The sequence below is a fragment of the Trachinotus anak genome, unplaced genomic scaffold (genome assembly GCF_046630095.1).
Source record: "Trachinotus anak isolate AG129_WGS33_773 ecotype Australia unplaced genomic scaffold, CSIRO_AGI_Tana_v1 ptg000012l, whole genome shotgun sequence".
Lineage (NCBI taxonomy): Eukaryota > Metazoa > Chordata > Actinopteri > Carangiformes > Carangidae > Trachinotus > Trachinotus anak.
In genome coordinates, this window is record NW_027273863.1 from 23,979,814 (window position 1) to 24,005,000 (window position 25,187).

Sequence of the window (25,187 nt, forward strand, 5' to 3'; positions counted from 1 at the left end):
ATGTGAATTTTGCTTTAATTATAGCCAGGAGCGCTCTGAGATCTTTATGTAAATCACCAACACCTGAAAAAAAACAACTTTTGGGTCAACTTTCATGGGGAATTGGGAAGTTATCTAATATTTATATCCCCTCTAATTGCATGCCATAATTACAACCTTGGCCTTAAGAAAGGCTTTGGAATAAATTGAATTAATTTGGCAGCCATAAGTTGTGCCTGCATGCTGATTCACTCTGCTCCACCTCTGGAGAAAAAACTGATTAAATACACTAATAATACATTTAAACCAGACAGAAATGCTTCATGAGAAGAAGAAGCCCAAAGCTGGATGGAATCAGAAAAAAAGTGTTATTCCAAATCTTGAAGCAAGTGTGGAGAAAATCTCAACCCACACAAGGTTTGATGGCAACAGGGATGAAAAGTGGCTTGATAGACGTATTCTTTCTCCCCATCTTATCTCTGCTGGTCTGAATGTTTCTTTATCCTCTCCCTGTATCTGTCTCTGCTTCTTCTTTTCCTCTTTCTCTTGACTGCTCACACACAAATACACACACATACACGTACAGGGCTGCTGATCCTGTCCCCCTCTGCGGTCTTCTTACATGCAGGTGGGGTCACGGATGATTAAAGCAATGGCAGGTGGACTCTACTTTGAAACTATCAATAGACCCCCGGGAGCTGAATCAAACAGCAAACCCTCCATCTCTGTCAACCCTGGCTCCCGGCAGAAGCGCGGGAGAGGACACGCAGAGGGTGAGAGGGCAGGCTCCACCTCTGTATCCTCGTCGTACCCTGAAGTACACTGTTGAAAAAGCTATGGAGGGATTCCTGACACTCTGATGTGGTTTTAAGCAGGCTTTGTGGATTCATTCAGCTGACCCTGCAGCCTTTAACCAGAGGGGGCCGGGAGGAGGGTGGAGAGAACGGTCCTCTGCTGCATTTTTTATTCCCACAACCCTGAATCACTGTTTACTGCAAACAGGGATATTCAATGAACTATGGTCTAATAGCTGCTGCTGCACGACTGTTTATGCGATGAAAATATAGAAAGCAAAGATGAAAACCTACAAGGTCACTTTTCACAGACAAACTGGGGCAAGGGGGACTTGTGGTTTTAGAAATTTCTCACATGGGTTGTTTGGGTCTTCAGAGGTTTTGTTAACCAAGCTAGCAGCACGGCTTTAGGGATGCTAATGTTTATCTGTCAGTCGGTCTGCCATTTTGGTCTAGACTGAAACAACTGAACAACTGTCAGATAGATTTCAATTAAATTTTCTTAAGACACTCATGGTCCCCAGAGAATTCATCTTCATAACTCTGGTTATTATGCTCTAGTGCCACCATGAGGCTCACATTTGTGGTTTTAAGAGAAATCCATCTGCATTTTCTGGGTGGATTGCCATGAATTTGGTACTTTAACCAGTATTGGAAATGTATCATCAGTTCAAACAAAGGTGATGAAATTGGTAAACAAAATACCTCCTTAATGCCAGTATGTTAGCATTGTCATTGGAAGCATGCTAATTGCAGCATTTAGCTCAGAGATCTGCTGCGCTTTCTACCTCACAGAACTGCTAGCTGGGCTGTCAACTCTTTTCCTCTGAGCCACTTTATCTCTGAAAAGCAGATAAAATGATGCAGAGGGGACTTTGTTGTTGTTGTAACTGATCGTTTTGATTGGTTTCATTTCATGGGATTTGAACTTTTATTTTGAAGTAGTATTATTTTCATAGGTCAAGAAAAAAAATTATTAGATCTATCTATCTATCTATCTATCTATCTATCTATCTATCTATCTATCTATCTATCTATCTATCTACACAGCTTAGAATCAAAATGAGCTGGCACGGTCATGTATGTGACTCTCAGGGCAGTATGGCAGTATTTCCAGGAGGAATGATTTAATGGAAATGTCAAGAGCAGCAGTTGCTCCAAGCAAAGGCTGAACCCTCTGATACAATGTGAGCCACTTACCTCAGTGGGGATGAGAGACTTGTTGTCATTCAGCCCCAGTCTCGAACTAAATCTGCCTTTATCAGAACTGAAATGGCATCCTCACTTTTTTTTTTTTTTTTTTTTTTTTTTTAAATGGGATTACAAGTCTTTCATTGCATATTAATTTTCCAGAAATCAATACTGGCTGTGGTGCTATTTGGGAGCATTTTGAATACTTAGCTGCTTATAGCTTACATTCTGCAAAAAGACTGAGGAAGAGCAGGGACAAGAAGACTGGAAATTAGACTATTGCCTACTGATGTATGGTTTCTGTGAGTGAGGAGTGAAATGAAGGAAATATGGATGTTAAAATTGACCTTTAGAAAAAGAAAATCTGAGATGATATGGATGAATGACGGGTGTAAGGAGTGGAGTAAGGAAAAATTGTAGTAGGGATGGAAGGAAGAAACCCACAGTACTTATCACTTTAATAAACTTGCATTCATCACAACTATTACAAAGTGTTTTAAAGCAGCGTTTTAACGAGTAAGACTTTTATTGTCTTCACTGAAAACCCACTGGAGCAGGTGCTGAAGTTGCCTACAGGGCGCAGAAGCTGCCAAGGGCGCTGAAAACCAGTAGATTTCACAACACAGTAAAAAGGCAGTTTAATGTGAGAAAAGTGAGCAGCTCTCCGGAGCAGTTTGCACCTTTGCATTCCTTGTTAAACGATTTACAAAGAGCAGCAACAGAAAGAAAAAAAAAGAGCCCCGGTGCTCCCTGCGTGCTCTCTGAAGGAACACAAGCCCTCTGCACGCCCTTCCAAACGTGAGGGAAGAATAAAGAGTTTCTGATTGTTACTGATTGTTTCCAGGCTTTGCTGCAACCGACATGAGTCTACTCAATTACTGCGGTGACCTTCAGCTGGGCGCGGTTGTTCTTATCGTGCGATCCACACCAGTTGGCATTACACCACAATTAAAATGCGTGTTCAAAGCGAGCTGTCACCGCGGCTGCTCGCCGTGCTGCTTGGCACCCTGTAGTGGAGAGGGTGACATCGATGACTCCTCGCCAAGGGAGCACGCAAAGCGCACCGAACTCTAGTTATTCTTTCAGCTCTGCCTTCAATTAATTACACCAACAACTCCGGCCAGAGGAGTTTTATTCATCTCTCTCTTGCATTTTTTGAATTATTTTCCCCCCCGCAAGCGCAGTTCTCTCCCACATTCTTAGGTCGGAGGTAAGAGCTTTATGTTTGTCTTCCGCAGGCATGCTCTCCTGAAGCGGTGTTGTAGTGGGAATAATCTGCGTCTAGGACCTCCGGGCGGTTATCAGCGGACAGGCAACCAAATTATATTGTGTTTTCAGACTGTGTGTGTGTGTGTGTGTGTGTGTGTGGGTGTATTTTTTCCTTATGTGATCCTATTCTTCTAACTAAGGCTGCATCTTAATTGTGCTGTACTGTGGATTTCTGCCCCGACGACTCGCCTCTGTTAAGTTTCGGTGGATTTTCTCTCCACATGCGCCCCTGTCCTTGTTCAGGCTACTGGAATGTGCTAATAAAAAGTCACTGAGTTTATGCTTGGGTCTGATTTGCATGGCGGTAGGTAACACTTGACATCAGTGCGCTTGGGCTTGCAGCTGTTTGCGCTGTGAGGGACCTGGACACCGCTGTAGGAAGCGATGCAGAACCACTGCTGAGGAATTAACCAGCAACTTCAAACAGAATATTCCACTTTACTGTCACTGCAAATGCGTCATCGTTTACTGGTCAAATCCTATCACGCAAGAGTTTCGAATAGAAATAAAACTGAGAAATTATATTTTCAGGAATTTCAAAAGGTTCCACTTTCTTTGTTCAATTCTAGAGGTGAGTTGAATTTTAAACACAAAATCAGCCTCACAGGCAAGAAGGAATAAGATCCACCAGTTCACTTGCCTGTTAGAATAAACGACTGTCTTTGGCGCAGTAAGTGGGATTTAATAGCCGGGTGACAATAAAGGGTGAAGTTGGGATTTACCAGGCAGTCAGTGTTACCTTTAGGACCCGGCGGAGCGCTCATATGTAACTGGACATAGTGGCTCCGTTTGAGGAAGGTTGCTCATCTCTCTCCTCCTCTACCGTCCACAACTCGGCTGAGCTGAGAAATCTGCCCAACCTATCCAAACGACCCCCAGAGTTACTCTCCATCGGGATGTGTTTTTAATACGTGCTGATGGACTCTCATGAATTCGGGACCACCGTGAATCCCCTAAGCCCTAAGTATTTGTTGTGCGCCATTCCGATGAACGCTGCGCCAAGAGCAGCGCTGCGTAAAGTCGAGCGGACGCCAGTCGATACGCGACGGCGAGAGAGGCTGTGAAGGCGAGCGGGTCACGAAGTGTTGTTTGGAACCAGAGGCTGCTTCAGTCAAAACGCAAAAGTTGAAAGTAAAGTTGGAACTAAGAGGAAAGCGCCGCACTTTCTGCGCGTACGCCGCTTTTATTGATCCACCTGGTGGGAGATTAGAAGAATTAACAGAGAAGAAGAAGCAGTCAAAGGCATGTGAGAACCTTTCTGCAACTACTCTTGGTAAATAACTTGTTGAATGAGCAGTCCGTCCCAGGAGCCGGTTTCAGTGTGAGTATTGTTCTGTTTTGAGCATTAACATTGTGCATTTTCCTTTTTTTTTTTTTTTTTTTTGCATATCGCCACATGTATGATGATGACAATCGTGACTAAACGGGCAATCACAGGGTAATTAGAGTGGGCTGTTTGATGGGCGGATCGTTGCCAGTGATCAGGTTTGAAGTGGGTAGAATAAATAAGGAATGAGCGGCTGATGTAAAAACCCTGCAGTTTTTATATCCACAACGTTTCACCATATTCCCTGTTTAAGGGAGTTTTGCTACGTTGAGGAGACTCCTCTATGAATGGGATATGGGGTGTTATATATCTGAATTTGCATCGTATACACTTAATCTGTTATTTCAGTTGCGCCCCCATTGGCGCCAGTCGTTTAATAAATGAAATAATGTCACTTTAACCTGTTGCGCAGCAGGTCAGTGAAGTCAGATCTAGGTGTGCCTCGCCTCTGCGCAAAATGTGACCCAGAACATACCGGACACAGCCTCTCAATTATCCAAACTACCGCAAGCTCTGTCAAACGGTTGCTTTTATTTTTTTTTTTATTTTTTTTATTTTTTTTGCAGCTTAATTAAAATTGTGTCCATGTCCAGAGAAATGTAAGATTGTGGAATGAATGAATGTTACATGTCCTGGATTTGACCATGCTCTGCGTTTTTGCATGTTAGTCGTTGAGGAGGAGGACTTTGAATAATGCATGGCAGCAGATTTATGTGGCAGTGGTGTAGGCAGGCTGGCTGGACTCCACACTTAGGGACCCTCACATTGTCACCACATCAACCACATCCTCTCAGGGAAAAGGCTCTTTGCAGGAAAGCACAGCCTGCTTTTGTTGTAAATGGAAAGGGGGATAATGTGACTTCAGTTGCAGGGGTTAAAGGTGCAGCCCTGGGACTTGTATGTTTTATGTGCTTACAGATCAAGTGTAAGGAGGGTTGCTACCGAGAGAGTCAAAGATATAGTGAGGGGAGAAAGGGAGAAAGCGCAGGACTGGGAGATTGAATGAGGGACCCAGAGAGAGAGAACGAAGGAGAAAAAGACAATCAGAAGACGATTGTGTGCCAGTGCAGACATGCTTCCGTTTGCCAGTCGATCCCACTGTGAGTCATATGGAAGGGTTGGTTCTTGGCTGGGAGAACGTTGGAAGCATTAACCCGCTTATTGTTGCACTCATCAGCCAACCACAAAGCATCAGTCTGCTCAAACTGGCCGTGGATCAGAAGTTATTGGTTGGAAGTCAGCAAAATCAATAAACACAACAAGGCGGTATTGTATATGCGCACATTCAAAATCCTGACCAGGTGCTCGACACAGAAAGGCGAGACAACAAAATAGTAATTGTTGAGGGTTAAGCCACAGAGGGAGCATCATTTTTTATTTTGAAACCAATAGAAGTGTCATATTGTAATCAGTGTTGCCCATCCAGCCAGTCAGTGTGGAGCACAGGAGCAGATCTGATGGCCTGTGTTTCAGCACCGTGGACAGCTCCCCTCCACACTGGCCCTGCATTGGAGCCAAGAGGCGATCAGAAAGCCACACTCGGAGACAGAAAGCAAAGCCACACTTTAGCGGGATTACTATAAAATGAATGGAATACATCCGCCACGGTTTTTAAGAGTCTGGCCGGGAGTTTGTAACCAATATAAGCCACGGGGCACGGCTGCCTGCTGACTTTTAAAACACTCTGCCATGCATGAGCTGCCCAGGGGATGGAATGCAAGCGGACACAAGGGGGTGTTTCAGAGGCTTTAAAAACAAGTGAGAGAGAGAGAGAGAGAGAGAGAGAGAGAGAGAGAGAGAGAGAGAGAGAGAGAGAGAGAGAGAGAGAGAGAGAGAGAGAGAGAGATGAGTTGGTCACCCTAAGCTCTAAGCTCTCTCTCTCTCCCTGCATATGGAGAGCTGCTCAAATATTGATGACTTTTAATATAGAATCTGACCTCATATTTTTCTCAGTGAAATTATGACATTCTTGAGTTTTTCCTCGCATTCTGAGTTCCCCTGACTGTAAGGTTCAGACGAAGGGACGGGGGAAACAAGGAGGCAGAGGATCGTGCTGTATATTGCATTTTAAGCTTTGTGTAAAGAATCTGATGTCATAAGAAATGAATTGGTATCCAGGGCAGCTCCAAGGAAGATTATGAATCAGTTATTATAATACAGTCATACACGGGACGCCTCTTTCAGTGATGTTTAGGAATGAAAGCAGATGAATTGGCTTTCAAAATGGTGTCAGGACACTTTTTGTGTGCAGAAATAATCTCTTCTGCATAACAGATTTGAAACATTTTATATTTGAAGTGTTTTTTTTTTCCCTTTACTGTTACCTCAGTAGTGCTCTGATGTTGACTGATACATGTCCTCGGAGGTTCACCCAACATCCCTTCTTTTCATCTGTATGGATTTCATTACTCCAGGTGTCCATGAATTAAAACCAATATACCCGTGGTTAGCTCCATTTGCTGTCGCTTATTAGCTTTGAATGTTCCCTATTAAATAAAAATAAGATAGGCGACCTCCACCACCCTACTGCTGGTACCTAATTTGACTGTCTTTATAATGAAAGTCAACTTCGGTATTATGAAATAGGGTTTTATCTAGGTCTGTGTGTGTGCATGTGTGTGAGTGCGTGCGTGCGTGAGCATGCGAGATGAGAGCAGTCCATCTCACGACGGATTTCTGATCAGGGTCGACATATATATTTATGACATTTCATTCACGCATCCCCATGAAAGAAATGGCTTATTCATCACTCAGAGCTCCAGCCGTGTTATCAAATTTGTAATTGGCCTTTTCTTAGGAGTCTTCTTGATTGACACGAGCACATTTAAAGAGCCAAAATTCTTCCCTCTCACTTTTTTTTTTTTTTCCTCCTCTGGACTAGTTTCTTCCCTTCTCCCGCTAGAGGTCTGTCAAATGAAGCCTCCCATCCACACCTCCTGACACGACTCACTTTGAAGGGTCCGTCGGGTCTGAAAAGCAGCACATTTAATTTCTCTGGCTCAGATGACTATCTTTCATTACAGATGTGATGTATTCAGGCCCGGAGTTATTTTGTAAAAGGGGCATTAGGTTGGGAGAAGGAAAGCAGTAATTGCCTTAGATGTGGTCAAAACCCATTCAATTTTCAGTCGACGACAAGGCAGCCACGTTAAAATCCTAAATTCTGAAGCCTCAAAGTGTCGGCAGGGAGCACAGAAACCTGCCTGCATGTGCGCACACATGCAGACACGGAAACTCATTAAGAATAGTTTGTTTTGATCTGAATCTTTATCATGTCACATGGTGACTCTTTTTAATAAAATCCCCTCATTGATTAATTAATTAATTTGATTTGACTTGAAAACTTCTCTAAAATCTGTAATATTTCGACACGAATCCAGAAACAGCTCTTTCCTCTGAACATAAAAGACTCTCCACATGCTTCAAACCCCAGGTTACCTGAAAATTTTTACTTCAGCAGAGACCGGTAGGGAGGGGTAGAGCATAAAGCTGCAGACTGGAAACTTGGTTTAGCTGTATGTATCAGTGGGGGGAAATTTGGGCAGAGGAACAGAATGAGTAACATATTTCCCTCAACAAGCGCTGCTGAAGTGCCCTTGAGCGAGGCGTTTAACCTCCTGCTGCTTGGGCAGACATTCTGTGTGATCATGATGGTTGTGCCAGGCATTTTTTAAGTGTGCAAACTTGTAAGAGGCTGTAAACAAGCAACTGTACATGCTTGTTAAAATATTGCCCTAAATAGGCAGGAGGTAAAATTGAAATGTGTGCACGTCTCTCTGAGCAGCTACTCCCAGGAAGATCAACTTCTTTTCACTGAGGTGAAACCTCAGGCCATCTGAGCACTGTATATAGCTGCTCCATTTTATTTCCCCCAGTACCACATACAATTTTTACCTGAGACACTGAGATCGTGTGGGTCTCCGCTGACTGCTGCCAGGCGCCATTACCTGACGAGTTAGGCCATTTGACTGATGGCTTGTGATAGCTCCGAGAAACGTACAATCCCTCAAATAGACTATTTCCGTCTCCCAATTTTGCTTTAATATTTCCCAAATGCCTCTGAAGGCATTGGGACAAACACAGCTCCACCTTTGGCTATAAAGGAGCAAGAGTCGGAAAAAGCAATAACTTAAATGCAGTGACTTGACACATGGAAATGAGCCTTTTTCTATGAAAATCAAGTGGAGCTTAGGCTTTGCAGAACAAGCTTGATTTGAATTGTATACAGTGATTTTGGCGAGGTTATTACTGGGGGATACATATAAACAGTGGGACCCTGCAGTGTGTTTGTGTGAACATTATGGATGTGTCTGCCAGTGTCGGTAGTGAGATCCTCTATTTATCCACCCTGGTGCCTTTAAACCATGTTGAGCCTGTGTTAATATTTTAATACAGTGTTTCAAATATTTCTGTGTGTTGATATTATCTGTTTTATTCACCGCGTTGTCTTTTTCTTTTCTTCTCTCCTTTAGGATGCTGCTCGTGGCTAAAAAAAAAAGCCTAACAATTGACAGCAGATCAAGCTAAGACATCTGACAGCCACTGACTTATGAGGAGTGTCAGTCCTCGCTGCTCATCACATCTGACCGTCAGTTGACCCCTTGCATCAACGTTCAACTCTTCAGGAGAAGCTCACTTGCTGACACACCTCATCAGCCAGGCACAAGCGGCAGCAATCGCAGACAAAATAACCGAATGGGGGCTAATAGTTGCCCGAAGCTGCTGACACAAAAGTAGCAACATGCTGCCACAGTTCCCGAATCCTCCACTGCTCCGTTCAAAGCTGCAGTTCATTTAGAAACTTCTCAGTGATATTGCCATCTCCGTGGCGACGCAGCAGCTGTAAACGCACAAATAAAGAAAAGAAGAAATCCACAGAAACCACACAGAACAAGATCAGCGATGCTTTGCCCCATATTGTTCATTCTGCAAGCTGTCTGCACCAGCGTGGCACATGCCATGCAACATTACCCAGCGGCCTGGGGACACTATGACGTGTGCAAGTCCCAGATCTATACAGAGGAGGGCCTGGCATGGGACTACATGGCCTGTCAGCCGGAAGCCACCGACATGACAAAGTACCTGCGAGTGGCCCTCGACCCCCCAAATATCACGTGTGGAGATCCGCCAGAAACATATTGCGCTTTGGTGAGTCGTAACCTTGCCTGTCCCCTGATGGAGACAAATGAGGCTGGAGACAGGATCTCACAGCATACTGGGTCAGGGATAGAGAGCAGTACATAACAAGGCGACGTGCTGCCGCCGCAGCAGAGATTAATGTACAGACAGATCCAGTGTGTATTAGGATACAAGTGCTAACATGCAGCAGCACACACGCGTGCTTGACATACACACACGAATGGATGCTGACATGCATTAATACGCTCAGGTCCCGGGGATGCATTTAGACTAAAATGCACAAGCAGGTGTGGAGACACACTGATGCACAACAGCACACACATACACACTAAGAATAGTACTGCGCAGGACTCACTACTGTATGTGCGGTTACACAGACACACAACAGGTTACAGAGGCTGAACCAACACAAAATTCTGACCTGATGTGACTGGTTTAGCTGAGTCAAATGAAAAGTGTCATATTTTCCACGGTGCTGATGTTTTTCTTGTCAGATGTTTCCTCTGTAGACAATATTTTAGATGCAAAATCCACTTTTTCATTTTTGTTTTCTTTCGCAAAAATTTGATTCCCCTGAAAGAGTTTTGTGCTCTCTTGCAAAAAGTTGCATAGAACTGTAGACATTTTACCTTACTTTTCCTCTTTCTGTTCAAAATATTTCCACACTTGTCTCTTCAAAGGCTCTGTAGAAAAGCACCCAACGTCAATTTGTATTTTTTTCAAAAAAAAAGAAAAAAAAAAAGAATACGTGAGGACTGAGGCAGTTGGTCAAAAATTCTGCAAAGTATATGCAAATGCACACAAACACACACACACACACACACACACACACAGTACATTTTTACAGATGACTGCTGACACACCCCAACCCTCAAACCCCAGAAATAACACACACACACACACACACACACACACACAAACACACAGAGGAAGGATTAGTGTTAAGAGTGACAAGGTAATTGTAGTGGCACAGTTATTATGCACTGCATGCTCACTGCAATGTTTTTTAGCGACATGTTTCATTGGCCCTTATCAACCATTATCAACAGTTCAACCCCAGGTTGCATTTGTTTAGAGTCACACTCAAAGTAAGCAGTGAGAACCCACAGGCTTTAAAGCGCTTTATTAGAAGTTGTGTGCGTGCCCGCTGAGAGCTCCTGCAAGTAAATATTTACCAATTAAAACGGGCATCTTTAAAAGGAGAGTTTTTATTCTCGCGGCTCCAGATGGCATTGAGACATTTAATGCCACTGCAGGATGAAAAAAGAGCCGGTCCCCAGTCGTGTGTGACGTTCAGCAAAGCTTTATATCAAAACAAACTGTAAAACCTTTATCAGCCCAGTAGATTATCCTGAATACGCAACATTAACGTAACACAGGGAGCATAAAGAGGCACTGCGGTTGGTCAGATACTTCATTTCACGACAGTAATGATGTCTTATCATTAACTTGACCATGTTTCCCTTATTGTTGATTTGGAGATATAATTTCATGTATTTTCATAATTCATCACATATTTTGAACTGACTATATTTCTTTCATGGTACGATATTATCTCTATTATTATATATTATCAGAGTATGTTGTGTTGTTATTGTTACACTTCTTTTCATTTATAAAAATGGACATAAAATTACTAGTAGTGATTATTTACCAGTTTTGTAAGTCTCAGAAGACTGGTCACTCACTGCTCACTTCTCACTGAATAATGCTTCTTCACCAAGTGCTTGTATTACACCGTGTGGTTGTACCTACAGTTGGTAGTCATAAGATAACCAAATATTTCTGCTGGTCTTTGGTCTATATTTAAAATTGTTATAATGGTAATTATATGTTAAAGTAGTTTCTACCTTGATGTTGAAAGAGAGCTAATGCACTGGTGCACAACGCTATCAACTAATGTATCTGTTCTTCTTGACATCAGTGGATGATGTGATTATCCTGATTGTTCTGGCACTGGGTTAATGTCATGTCAATAGCTGATGCTATTTCAGGACTGTTCAGAGTTTGCTGGAGTGTTTGTTTCCATCAACAAGAGGAGCAAAGTTGGAAATTTTTTGTCAGCTTGGTTGTTTGGATGTCAGTCTGTTGCTCGGTGAGCCGGTCATCAGCTGGTCAGTCCATCACTTTGATGCAGACTGAAATATCTTGACAACTATTGGATGGTTTGCCATGGAATTTTTTAAAGAGGTGTAAAGGTGAAAAATGTCACTTATATCCAGTGAAATATATCAATATCTACAAGATAGGTTGGCAAAAAACTTGCAGGGTGATGATTCCCAGACGGTGACTCTTAACAACTTTGGTGAATGAAATTTGATACAGACGTTCCTCATCCCCTCAGGCTGAATTCTAATAACTGAGATGATGCCACCCAATGCCACCTGCAGGCCAAAATATCAGTTTCAGTGCACAAGTTTTGGTTTATAACATAATACCTAAATTAAACTAATGACAGTCTCATGAGCCTCAGCTTTACTTTCTATGTAGTGCTACTTAGCAAATGTTAGCATGCTGAAATGCTCAAATAAAATGGTGAATCTGCTAAACATCAGTGTCTTAACATTGCTGTTGTGAGCATGTTAGCATGTTGACTTTGGCTGGATTGGCCAAAATTCTGACCTCCTGGACCTGCCAAGCCTTATTGATTATAAAATGCTAAATTATAAATCTAAAGAAACAAAATGTCTTCATTTTCCACCCTGAAAATGATTCTTTTTCAGGTAAGTATTCACCAAGACAGTGATACAATACAACAATTGGTCAAGAATGAATTAAAAAAAAAGGTCTGTTTTAAAAATAAGTAGAGGCAGTTTAATCACCAAATTAATTAAATGTACAATTTATATTTCAGACATTTGCATAATTCCTGCAGGTTGAGGAGGTACAAAGAATATTTGCAATCTCCTACACCTCCGAACATGCGTACAGCCATGCTTTAGATTGACTTGACTAAATGATAATGCAAATTTTCAGATGTCCCTACATCTGACTGCCAGGATATCTGTCACCACCGACATGAATCCGAGGTCACCATTGTCCAGATGATCAAGAACACAGGCTCCTCCCGCACTCACTTAGGCGGCTGTTGTGCGTTTGATCTGTTTACATTCTCGGCTGGCACACAGGCAGACTGACACCAGTGACCTTATCCACCGGTGCTTCCTGAGAGTTTGGTGGCGATGAGGGGAGCATGCAAATGAGCTCTTTTAGCCAATCACTAAGATGCCTGCAGTTGCGAGCCCGGTCTAATCAGTTTCCTCAGGAGCTGGTTGGCCTCATAGTGGATGGTCAAAGAATCCTGGATGGCTCACCCCTCCCTTTCCTTGCTTAAGGATGTTTTTTTTTTTTCTTTTTTAGTCCAAACTGGGCTCTGCCAAATATAGTTATGACAGAGTCCCTGCTCATGAAAAGGGCATTAATCATTCATTCAAGAGTGGATATTTAAATCTTAAGGATTGAGGTTTTTTTCCTCTTTGGATGAAATGGCAAAGATACCCTTTTGGTTTTGGTGCAAATTTCAGCTGTGTTTTCTCTTGAATGTTCAGGACAAGCGATAAAGAGAGTCCAGAATAAACAGTGTCTAGGACAGGTGTTCTGCATCAGGGAGTTAGCCCTGTTTTTATTTTTAGCTGCGGACCTTCAGGGGTTCTTCAATGTGTTGGTATTAAGGCTGCTCTCCTGTGGTGCACTGTGGCACCGTCACTCACTATCATTCAACACTAGTTTAGGTTCTTTTTCTAACAGGCTAAAACACATTTTTATGTATAACTGCATGCAGTAGTTGTAATGCATATGCTATAATTTAAGAGAGCAGTGATAAAGTTGTATTAATTGATACATTGCTTATTGTTATTACTTTCACAAATTTGTATAAAATTTCTTAGTCATGCTTCCTGTTTTAATTAATGGGGGAAAAAAGACATTTTTAATATTCAGCATTAACACAAATTATCTAATTAGACCCATTTGAATGGTTGTAGGCGAGACAATTATTACACTAGTGCACCACATGGGCCCTAATGAACAATAGATGCAGAAGAACGCCTGCTGAAAGACATCTGCATCTAAAACCTCTCATAATCACTTTTGATATGGTTAACAGACATGAGAGTGTTTTTAATTACAGCACTTCGCTCACTCTCTAAAGTCCAAATCAGGTTGGCTTTGGGGGATTTAACGGCAATTCACAAAAGTGGCAGGCCATTACATAGACTTCATTGAGAGAAGTGGTTTAATTTTCATGCACTTCAAAGTCAAACCAAATCATTTGTAGTTGCCAAGTAATGGGCACGGACATGTTTATTCCACAGAAAAATAAATAAGCATTTGGCAGATGGCTGCCACAGTGTCTTAAAATTTTCACAATCTGAATATGCTGGGTAAATAAATTCTGTTTTGTTAAGCAGACCACCCTGGCAAGCATTTCTAACTGCAACTGCCGCAGTGGAGCAGTGTTTAAATTAGTGCCCTACTGATTATAGAAACTTCTCACCCAGTGGTTTGGTGGTTGGAAACACGGTAGGGAAAAGTCTTTGAGTAGGAAGTTGAGAGACGCTCTGTTCTCCCACAGCATCTTCAGTCATCTGGCTCTGGATCTAAATGAATGAATGTGAGCTTTGAGTCAGGTGTCATCTGCCCACATGCTCCACACTATCTGCTGCCATGCTGATTCATCTGCGTCATGTTGGCAATTGTATAATCTGTGAGACTGATTCAGTAATGGCGTTTATTCCAGCTACTCTGAGTTTAACTGGGTAGATTCTTGTAATTCCTCTGAACTTTATTCAGTTCTCTCAGAATGGATGAAAGGAGTTTCGGCTGCCAGTTCACCACACGGCCCCCTCGGAGGCTTAGGGAGGAAAGACGAGTTGAGAGCTCCTGCTAAGCTGCTCGGAGACTGCCACGTTATTGACAGTCAGTGCAGCAGACTTATCTTTGCTGGCAATGATGGGAGCCATTGTGAACTTTCAATCTGTGTCTTACATGCCCACAAGAACTGACGTAATCGACTTTAGAAAGAGAAATAGATTATGGATGGGAGAAAGGGAAGTAACCTTTGCTGCACTGGCTGTGAGGTCATGAACAGAAATAGTGAATCTGCAGAAAGTCTGGTGCTTCAACTCCACAAAATGTGTTTGTGAACTACTAACTCATTTTGCTTGTTAAATTTTGGAAGAAATGTAATTGCTGCCCAGATTAGGTTCACAGGCAAAATCTTTTTTTCCAGTCCTGGAAAGTTCTGGAAGTGTAGGTGGACACAGTTTTGGAAGCCAAGACAAATTATGTCAACCTGCCAAAACAAATGTTGGATCAATCGTTAAAGAGTGCAAACACTTTTTCATCAATCTTATTTTTAGTCACAGACGGAGAAGGTCTAAACTACAACTCCAATGAAGCTTCGTTATCAACCACTTTGAGCTCTTACACATAAACATACAAACCTGCTTCCTGCTTAATTATTTTAAGTAAAATAGGAGTGACAATGAGGTGACACTGAGAAGTTTGCAGATTTATCTGATGTAAAACTGTCCTCGTTATGTTGATAAAAACGCATCCTGGGTGCCACTAAATTACAAAATGTGTTTGCTGTTGTAGAATAGTTGCATGAAGAACATAATAACAGGGTTGAATGATTACCCTGATCCGACTTCAAAAATTAGGATTAATCAAATCTTCATCCAACTGGCTAACTCTGTGGCCAGGTCTAAAATCACTCCCTGTTTCACTCATTGGGTTAGACTCCAGTGTAATACACACTTGGTAGTTTAAACTGTAGAGAGCAGTAAACTGAGGTTTGAAACACTCATGAATCGTATCATTTTTGCATCATCAGTGATAGCTGCAGTGTCCCATAACTGTAATTTTCCCATCGACAGAGTAAAAAAAATGATGCGTTATGAATTGGAATTGTTAGCAGAAAGTACTTTATTTATCTAGTGCATAAATTTCACACTCAGAATTTGGATATAGAAATAAAATGGTTATTATACAGTATACGGAGCACTACCTAGTAAATAAAAATTGATTTTGGACACAGACTGACTGTGCTAAAGCAGTCTGAGGATCAGTATCATCAACACTGTCAGTTTATAGCTGCTGAAATAACCAACCAGTTCAGAGGTCAAAGCGGAAACTGCCATTGCCCCTCTTTGATCTCTGCACCCTTCCGTCTTGGTGGTGGGGGGGATTCACTCATCCATATATTTGTTTGGAGACAGGGAACAGTTGGAGCGTTTAGCTTCCCGTCACCCCGGTGCCCTTGACTCTGTTCTGAACTGGCCCTGCCCAGCACATCATCACCGCACCACTGCGTACTAAGACACCGAGATGACATGCAACATGTCCCCTGACTCCAGGAGAGGGGGGGAGTCATCATTTATTCTTTCACTCGCCTGCCACCTCCTTTGTCTCCTGGCTTTTTAATTTCCCAGTCCCTTGTTTTCTGTCAGCTGATGATGCATAATATCTATGCTTTGTTTGAACATGGTGAGGTTGGATGCTCCATATAAGGTGAGCACTTGACAGATAGAGATATGTCGGCATTATTCCCCGGGATCTGTGACAGGTTAATTCTTGGAGGGTTGTAAATACAAAGACAGATGAATTATGCATAGAGATATAAAAGAAAGTGATGGGCTTTGTGGTTCGACTATACAGTCTTTTTGGACAGCTTAACATTTGAATGCATGTTTGCTGTCTGAAACGGAGTGCATTTAACTATATGCATAAGTGTTTCATTCTTTTTTAATTTTTTTATCCAAAGCAGACATAATACGTGAAAAGCCAGTTTTGAATAATTTCAAGTAGGTGTATGGAGGACTCTTGCTTTCTCAGCAAAAACGATAATAATTGCAGTTTTCCTTTTGTTGCCCATGACCTCAAATTGCAAGAACATCAGACTTTGTAATGCAAATGTCTGAAATCCACGTACATTCTCTTACCCATTCAAGTCACCTAATGTCTGTATTGAAAACAGACAGCTTTATAAACAGTTCTAATTCTGCACAGCTCTCATATTGTACCTTCACTGACATGATGGAACCAAGCTGCTTGGCGTGGCAGATTGTCAGGCCGTGATTTTCCGTGAGATTACGTTGCCCACGGTGTTTGATATGATGAAGTGAAAATGTGACACACTTTTCCACTTAACGCAGCTGGGTTCAAGGCACATGTAATTCAAACAACGCAGGGAGTAGATCCAGAAGAACTTGCTGGAGATATGGCGTAATCATTCTTACATGGCCAAGCAATGTCACAACCCACAGAATTGTGTTTTCAGTCTTGTGGAAATCCCTAGGCTTCCAGTCACATCAGGTACGTCAGGCTGAGCTATATGAAATCATGTAGTCATAGTACACACGACATCTATAGCACTCAGGGTTCCCCCACTCAGTTTTTTATTAAATAAAATACTAGGATTAGTCATGCTAGGTCGGTCCACCATTTTGGTCCAGACTGAAACATCTCAACATCTCTTGATCCATTATCCACTAGATTTGAAATCCTGTTAAAACAATTACTCAAAGACAAGCGTGCACCTTTTCTAGGTTGACTATACAGTATATGTGCCTGCCTTATGTCTTTGACTGTGATGAAGACACAGTAGTGCACTTTCAAAAGCAACAAATTCATCAGTGTGCTCCAGTGCCTAATTGGTGTTTTAGTGGTTTCACGTACCATGTAGGGGAACGAGATTGGAACTTTGGAACTCAAATTTCCAGAAATCATGTAATGTGTTATCAGTAAACCACAGTGAAGTTATTTTACCAGCCAATGCAGAGTATTTGCTGTCAGTCAACTGGTGTTTTAGATTTCAGCTATAAAAAGCTATACGTAGCAGAAGGATCTTGCAATAAGAAAAATTGGGACACTCCTCATGTGATTTGGACATTTGTTCCAGGTTTTGAAATAAGCAAAGTGAAAGTGAATCAACTGCATCCCTGCTTCTCATCCCTTCAAATTCAACATCAACAAACTTTACATGGAATATTAAGTCGTCTTTGTTCCCCCTAGGTTTGAATTTAAAAGCAGGGTGACAAAGATGAATCTCGTTAGCATTTACTGGGCCTTGCTTGAGGACTCAAATTGCAGGAGATAAGATGGTATTTTGGAATGAGTCAAAGGAAATCCTATTACCTCATGATATGACTCAGCTTCCTTCCGCCACATAGTTCAGCCACATTTAACTAATTTGCTGCAGACTTACATGCCAACGCATTTTTGCCGGTTCCCTGGCAAAGGCATAATACAAGCATGAATGTTTCATCTGTGAATCACTGTGTTTGTCTTACACCTCACTACACAGGAAACAATTTGTTATTTCAGTGTGTCTGGTGCCTGTCAATACCAATGAGACAGTGCTTCTTAGAGAGTGACAGTCATGAGCTTTCAAGGAAGTCCCTCTGTAGAGATGACATTGTTGTGGTGACCCGTCGACTTTAACTTTGAATTGCCCCTCAAAGCATCCTGTACCTCCTGTTTTTGCCATGTCCATCTCAGCTCTTCTACCTTTCCAGTAATGAAATAAGAGGGTAACTGGACTGTCCACATTGTAATTTTGAAAATAAAAGGTATTTCTTGACCATTAAATTGAATTATTTTTGCTCTCAAAGCCTTCAGTGCTTGAACACTCATTCAGCCTCTTTTGATGCTTGACAAGCTGAATGGGATTCTTGTAAAAGATACAGTAATTGAATTACTCAAAAGCTATTTGGCAGACTGGCTTTCACTTGCTGCCCAAAAAAAATTCAACTTGGCTCACCCATCTGCCAAAGTTTTTTTTTTTTTCCTTTTTTCCTCTTGCAGAGAAGTGCATGTGCGTGTGAAGGACTTCCCCTCCCTCAAGACACTGTCTGTAATTTTAGCCAGACTGAGGAGTGTCAAGCAATCAAGCAGTGCTCTCATGGGAGAGGAACACTTTGAAAGCTTTAACCTGACAGATACGTGTTGGTGGGAATACAGCTGTGCTACAAATACAGACATTTTCAGTAGGGCTCCTCCATCTATTTAAATGATAACACAGCAAACAATCTCTTCTGGAATATTACAATAATTAAACTTGTAGTTTCTATTGCAGTGCTCTTGTGTAGAGAAACACTTTTTGGATGTGGCCTCAATGTGCAGTGGGTGTCAGCAAGTGTGATGTTGTGCTTTATTTCAACAGTCAAATAAGGAAATACATAGTACTTTGTGTTAAGTATAGTCAAACCGTAGTTGGTGTAGCTTAGCTTAAAGACTGCAAGTACAGGGGAATAGCTAGCATATGGCTTTCTTCAAATACACCTACCAACTCCTTTAAAGCTGTCTTTTAGATGATGTATCTTGTTTGTTTAGCCCTTACAAAATCAGAAATGTAAAAATGATCATTTTGATTTCAGAGTTTAGTCTACGAGCCATTTCTTATCACCCAGTGCCTCTCTGCAGCATCTCTGGCTACAACTTCCCCTAAAATTACTTCTTGTGTTGTTTAGAGTTACGTGAGAAGAGACTCTCATGACTCTGCATCAACTATGGAGTTGGAACCATGAGGCAGTTAGCTTGCCCACCAGAATCTCTAAAGCTCACTGCTTAACACAACATATTATACGTTGTGGTCTTACAAGGAGTTACATGCTTACTTGCCTTGACAACTTTTTTTTCAACAAGCTATAGCTAAAGTTATACAGCTCTGTACCTAATAGACAGACATAAGACCGGCATCGATCTTGTCATCTCACTCTTAGAAAAAGAAAACAAATAAGCACATTTCTCAAAATGTTAAAAAATTCTTTCAAGGTGTTAATGTGTACAGCACACCGACTTTGCATTGTGTTACCTCAAAAATCCCAAAGAAGTCAAAATGCAGGCTGTGTTATTTATTTATTTTTGAAAAGGTCTAGCCTTACAAGGCAGAGTTTTATGTATTTTTTGTTTTGATTTTGAGAATTCATGAACTACATTGAAGGGGCAAGAAATGAAATAGAGAAATAATGGCGAGATGACAGGCAACTGTTGCGACCCACCTCCCCTTAGGAAACCCAGCCATCATGTTGTCAGGCCATATCGATCTCTGTGAGAGAGAGAGAGAGAGAGAGAGAGAGAGAGAGAGAGAGAGAGAGAGAGAGAGAGAGAGAGAGAGAGAGAGAGAGAGAGAGAGAGAGAGAGAGAGAGAGAGAGAGAGAGAGAGAGAGAGAGAGAGAGAGAGAGAGAGAGAGAAGTACAGGAGGGAAGAATGGTCGTTTACAAAAGTGGCTGGTGTGATTTTATCATGCTCATTGAAAGGGTGACATTTCAGTAATGCTTTATTCCTCACTTTGGCATTTCAAATTAATAAAAGCCTCTAATAACTATGCAGATTGAAAAAGATGGAGGAGGAGTTGACACGCTATGAGCTAACACACTGATGAACAATGCAGCAATTTCACTCTTACTCCGTCTCATTCTTTTTTTTCCCCCCACCCTCTCAATTTCATCCCAGTTTCTATAAATTTCTCTGCGATGACCCCTGCATCTCATTGAGAATGACTGAGAACTCAGTCTGTGTCCTTAGAAGACTTGGAATTCCTCAGCGGCAGATTTTAATACATTTTAAAGCTGCTTATATAAGGCTAGCAAGAGTCAAAATCAATAATGCAATGATAGCATAGTTTATCAGTGTATTGTTAGGATGGAGAAGTGGTAACAAATGGCCAACACTTTCACATTCATTTTAAATTGTTTTAAACTATATGGATCAATAGGAGTGCAACAGATGGTCGTGGTGTCGGTGCCTAAACTAGAAATATTAGAATTTTATTTGGCCATTATCAGAATTAAAATTAAATGATAAGTAAAGTGATGCATAAAACCTTAAACATTACAGCGTGGAGTTTTTTAGTGTCTTGTGATGATTATTGGTAGTTTATTATAAAAAGAACATTCACTGTAAATTTCGTTTTTTGTTGATTATATGACATGGACACATGACATGCTGAACATAAATGGGGGATGACACCGGTAAACAAGTGCGCTACCCTTTATACGTCTTACAGCATATGAATCTTGTCAAAAGGGTGAGATCAACTTTATCCACAGTGAGTGAGAATGTTTTTAGCTCAGCTAAAGCCAATGGGAATCAAACCTGGCATTGTTAGTGTCATGCTGCATTTGTATGGGATCAAAAGAGATGTCTGTAAATTCATCTGATGTGTTTGTTTTACACGCACACGCACACACACACACACACACACACACACACACACACACACACACACACACACACACACATCTGCCTGTGTTAAGTATTCTGTCTAAAGTATCTTGAGAAGAAAGATATCAATTTTTACCACACAAGCAGGCGGTGTTTTATCCACAGGCTGCTTTGGAATACAGAGCGCCGCAAAGATCGAGCAAAGAGAATTAAACATCCTCTCATTATAGCAATGTTAAAGCTTTTTATTGAATCCTGGCATCAGAGGGAATCTCATCCCTCACACACACACACACACACACACACACACACACACACACTAATACACAAATACAAATAAACATACAAAAATAACAAATGCACATGTACAAATCACTTTGATGCAGTTCTCTATACATACACACACACACACACACGCAGATTCACACTAAATCAAATGTACGCACATGAAAGCTCACCACCACCATCCCCAATGATAATAAGGTGGTGTTAAATTTACCCCAGTGGGACTCTGCCACATGGGACAGATAATGAGGCCAGGTGTTAATTAATGTGGAGTACGTTTCCCCTCGTCTGCCGACGCCCCATGAATCCCAATCAAGGCTGCGTCCGTGGATGGCGGTGCGTTTGATTTGCCAAGCAGTGTACTTCAAAAGGCCAGACTGGCTGTGCTGCAGTCCTCAAAGGGACTGCTTTGGCGAGGGCTACATTCCAAAGGGCGGAGTGCTTGGCATGTGGCAAATCGAAACATGAGCGCCGGGAGAAGTTTGTGTTTTTGTTTTGATCAGACATCTGCGCCAATAGCAAGTTACAGCCGTCACCTCTGCACCCTCTGATGTGCTGTTCACTTCACCACCTGATGTAAATGTTTTCATTTTGTTTTGCTGCGTGCAGCCCCGCACATGACACTTAAAAGGAAGACGCTGATGTCTTTGCAAGTTTTACCTCTTTAATGACATTTCATGAATATTTTTCGTTTTTGCTAAAAAAAAAAAAAAAAAAAAAAAAAAAAATTAATGCATTTAATACAGTCTTAGATTATGCTGCGTGACGTTTTCCCCTCACTCCAAGCAGCTATTGGTCTGTGTTCATTTCTGTATAAATTAGCATGTCTCTCTGCCAACCTACACAGTTACTATTTCTACAGGCAGTGTGCAAAGTATTATCTACAGTATTTGCCATCTTAACACAAAATCGAGGACATTGTCAATAAACAGTTAATCCACAAACAGGAATTGATCTGCAAAATAAATCTCCACAAAAATAAATCACATATGTCACTCGCTTGGATTGTGTAATCAGTCACAGTGAGCATCAAAATCTGCAATTCACTGCAATGTAATGCAGTTTAAAAGGGCATTTCACTAGTTTTACATTTATGTTTAGAATAGCTGAAGTCAATAAGTCTCAGACCTACAAGTCTAGTCTTAAGTATGAGTCAAACTTTCTATAATGCTAAGATATCTCAGCCTCTGCAGCACAGAAGTGGAATGCTCAATTGATGGAGTGCAGCTTGACTTTAAAAGACTGTACTGAATTAATTTATAAAAAGGATTTTTGACCACAGCTTCTGATACCTTAAAATGGAGAAATATTTGTCAAACATCTTCACAGGTTACAGCTGTATATGAGCTTTTTAACCAGTGTTTTTGCCTAATTATTTCTTTTTTTTTTTTTTATAAATGAAGAGCTGGAGGAAAGAAAAATAGACCAGAAAAAAATAAACAATTTTATGTACATTTTATTCTTTAAATCATCTTGTGACCCCTCCAAATTATCCTGGGAACCCCTTTTGCAAGTTTGGGCTGATCAGTTTTCAAAATACACAGAAATGAATTGCAGAAAAAGTACATTTCATTTTCTAAAACACAGTAGCACACACCACAGCATGTTTAGTAGTGGTGTAAAGTGCATGTGATTTGCAGTAAGCACGCAAAACCACAGGTATGGTCTTTTAAAATGCATGGACGTCATTTGCTTTGAGGCTACTGCTCACATGTCCTGGCCATTCAGGCTGTCAAGATAACATGTACGAACGTGTTTCTTGGACGTGCATGATATTGAATTGTCTGTATTGAATTGAATTGTGTATTATCTGTTGTCAGGTCTCTGACAGTCATGACCCTCCAACCTAAGATATGATATGATGGAGCACTCACAGGTCAGATGTGCAATCCTTGTGTCCTTCATTCCTCTGAAGGTCAGAGGAATGAAAAGCCTGGCTCTGTTGTGAGCCACTTCTGGCCCTGACTGCAGGTCATTAAAGCTCTATTGAGTTTCTGCCAAAGCTCCGACTCTCCCAATATCTCACCATGGCTCATCTCAGCTGTCTCTTCCGTCAGGGTTTATACCAAGCCCTGAAAGGATCAACACCCAGTCTGAGTGTTCACTATACACTTGAGCATTCCCTCCTCTGAAAAGCCGACCCAGATCTACTTTGATATCATCCATTTTGGCCTGTCTTCTCTGTATCACCACAAACGTATCATCCCCAGTTATATCAAGGTACTGTGCGAGTGCAGGGCAAAGAGAGGCTGCCTTTTACGCTGACTGGAAGTTGAGAATTTATTGTGGTCTCCGATGGGCATCGTGTGATTTTGTCAAGTAGTGCTTCAGCTCAAATCATCGTCATTTTTGTTGTCTTGGATCAGCTCCCTGAACACTGAATCATGGCCGAGTGATATCACCAGGCTGTCATTTGTCAATTTTCTCCTCCTCTGGTGCACCACGTGAATGAGGATGGACATCCGGAGGTGTGATAGAGGGGGTTTGGGCCAACGACAGGTCTGCAGGTGTGATGCGGAAGGTTAGGAGGTGTAAGGCCAAGCAGGATCATGGGCTGATTAATCCAGCAACACCTCAGGTCCAGTGGGAGAGACTTCTCTCACAGCCACAGAGGCTCTGTAGTGAGGCAGTTACTGAGGGCTCAGCATAAAACTAGAAAAGCAGGTTACAGGCTCATTAATGTTATATTACTGCTACTAGCTTTATCTTAAATGCTAAACGCAAAGGTAATGTTAACATTGTACTTAACCGAATAATTGCTAAGACTGGGGAATGCAGTGACATTACTATAACAAAATCCAAGATAATCATGTAACTGAGAGGTTATTAGGAAGAGAGGTGAATGGTGAAATAATTACCCAGACCCAGATCCGTAATCATCCATCACAATTAACAGATCAACTAATTCCAACTTGGACCTGTGAAATGACTCGTTCCTTTGCTTCAAGGGGTTGGTAAACATTTCGGGTGTTCCCACATTTGCTTATACCTCCAAATCAAGTGGTTTAGATCATCTGCATATAAACGAAAGTGGTAAACAACTTTCATTAAGTACCAAGAAATAGGGAATAAAGAAACAGTCATCATCATCATCATCAATTTGCTAATCATAAATAAACATCTTATCCATCTAAACAGTATTTATTGTATGCATGCATGTCCTGTATTTGTGTGGGTGGGAAGTAAAAAAATTATAATAATCAAAATTAAATTATTTTATTGTCCTACAATTTGATTAAGTCTAATTGCTGCAACTAATTGACAATATAACTATCATTATTATACCCTTCCACTATTGTGCCCTATGACTGAACTGCTGTGCATTTTTTGTACTAAATGATTTCTGTATATGCTGTGGGTCTCTTTTTATACCCACAAATAAATAGAATCAGCTGCCCCCAGGACTGTTCGGTAATTGATAGCATAATATTTCTTCTTTTTTCCTGAAAAAAGGTCATCGTTCAAATAAAGTCAAGCCAAATTAATTTAGTAAGCAGTAGCCATCTCAGAGCAACCCTGTCTCGGAAAGAAATCACATTTATTTACAACAGAACTGCAACAGCAAATATGCTTTGTTGGAAACGTAATTGTGACCGGATTATGTTTTCTATTAACGTGATGAGATATAATAACTAAGCTGAATTAAAGGGAGATAGCAGGAGTAGGAAAGTGAGGCGAGTTCAGTCTGTGATCTGAGCTTCAAGTCCAGGAATCTGTCAGCTTAACTGATTGGTTGGATTGCCTGCACCCATCCTTCAACAGCAGCTGTCACTGGCCCGAGAATTTATCTGCCCAGCCACCTCTCATGTCAAAAGGCACATCAACAGGAGGCTGCGCTTTGTCAGTCTCATAGGCCATATGTCAGTCATTTAAACATCTGCCTCACATCACATCATCATGTGCCCGTGTGTGTGTGTGTGTGTGTGCGTGCATGGATTTTTGTATAATGTGTGCATCCTCACAACTTTTGACATTTTCTATGTGGGTGTTGGAGGAGAAAACATCACCTGCGATATTTCTGGTGTATTTTTGT

General features: G+C 41.4%; 1 protein-coding gene across 3 annotated transcripts in view; it reads left to right on the forward strand.

The window, feature by feature from the left end:
- Nucleotides 1-2,906: 2,906 nt before the first annotated feature.
- The window catches only part of LOC139629602 (netrin-G1-like), a 61,626-nt gene continuing 39,345 nt past the window's right edge, over nt 2,907-25,187 (forward strand). For 2 of the 3 annotated variants that reach the window (XM_071492322.1, XM_071492324.1), the window contains exons 1-2: nt 3,391-4,554; nt 9,033-9,708. In XM_071492322.1, the coding sequence (XP_071348423.1) occupies nt 9,463-9,708 (246 nt within the window). In that variant the 5' untranslated portion in view covers nt 3,391-4,554; nt 9,033-9,462. Of the gene's footprint in view, nt 3,175-3,390; nt 4,555-9,032; nt 9,709-25,187 lie in introns of those variants that run through there. The other variant, XM_071492323.1, reaches the window with a different exon arrangement.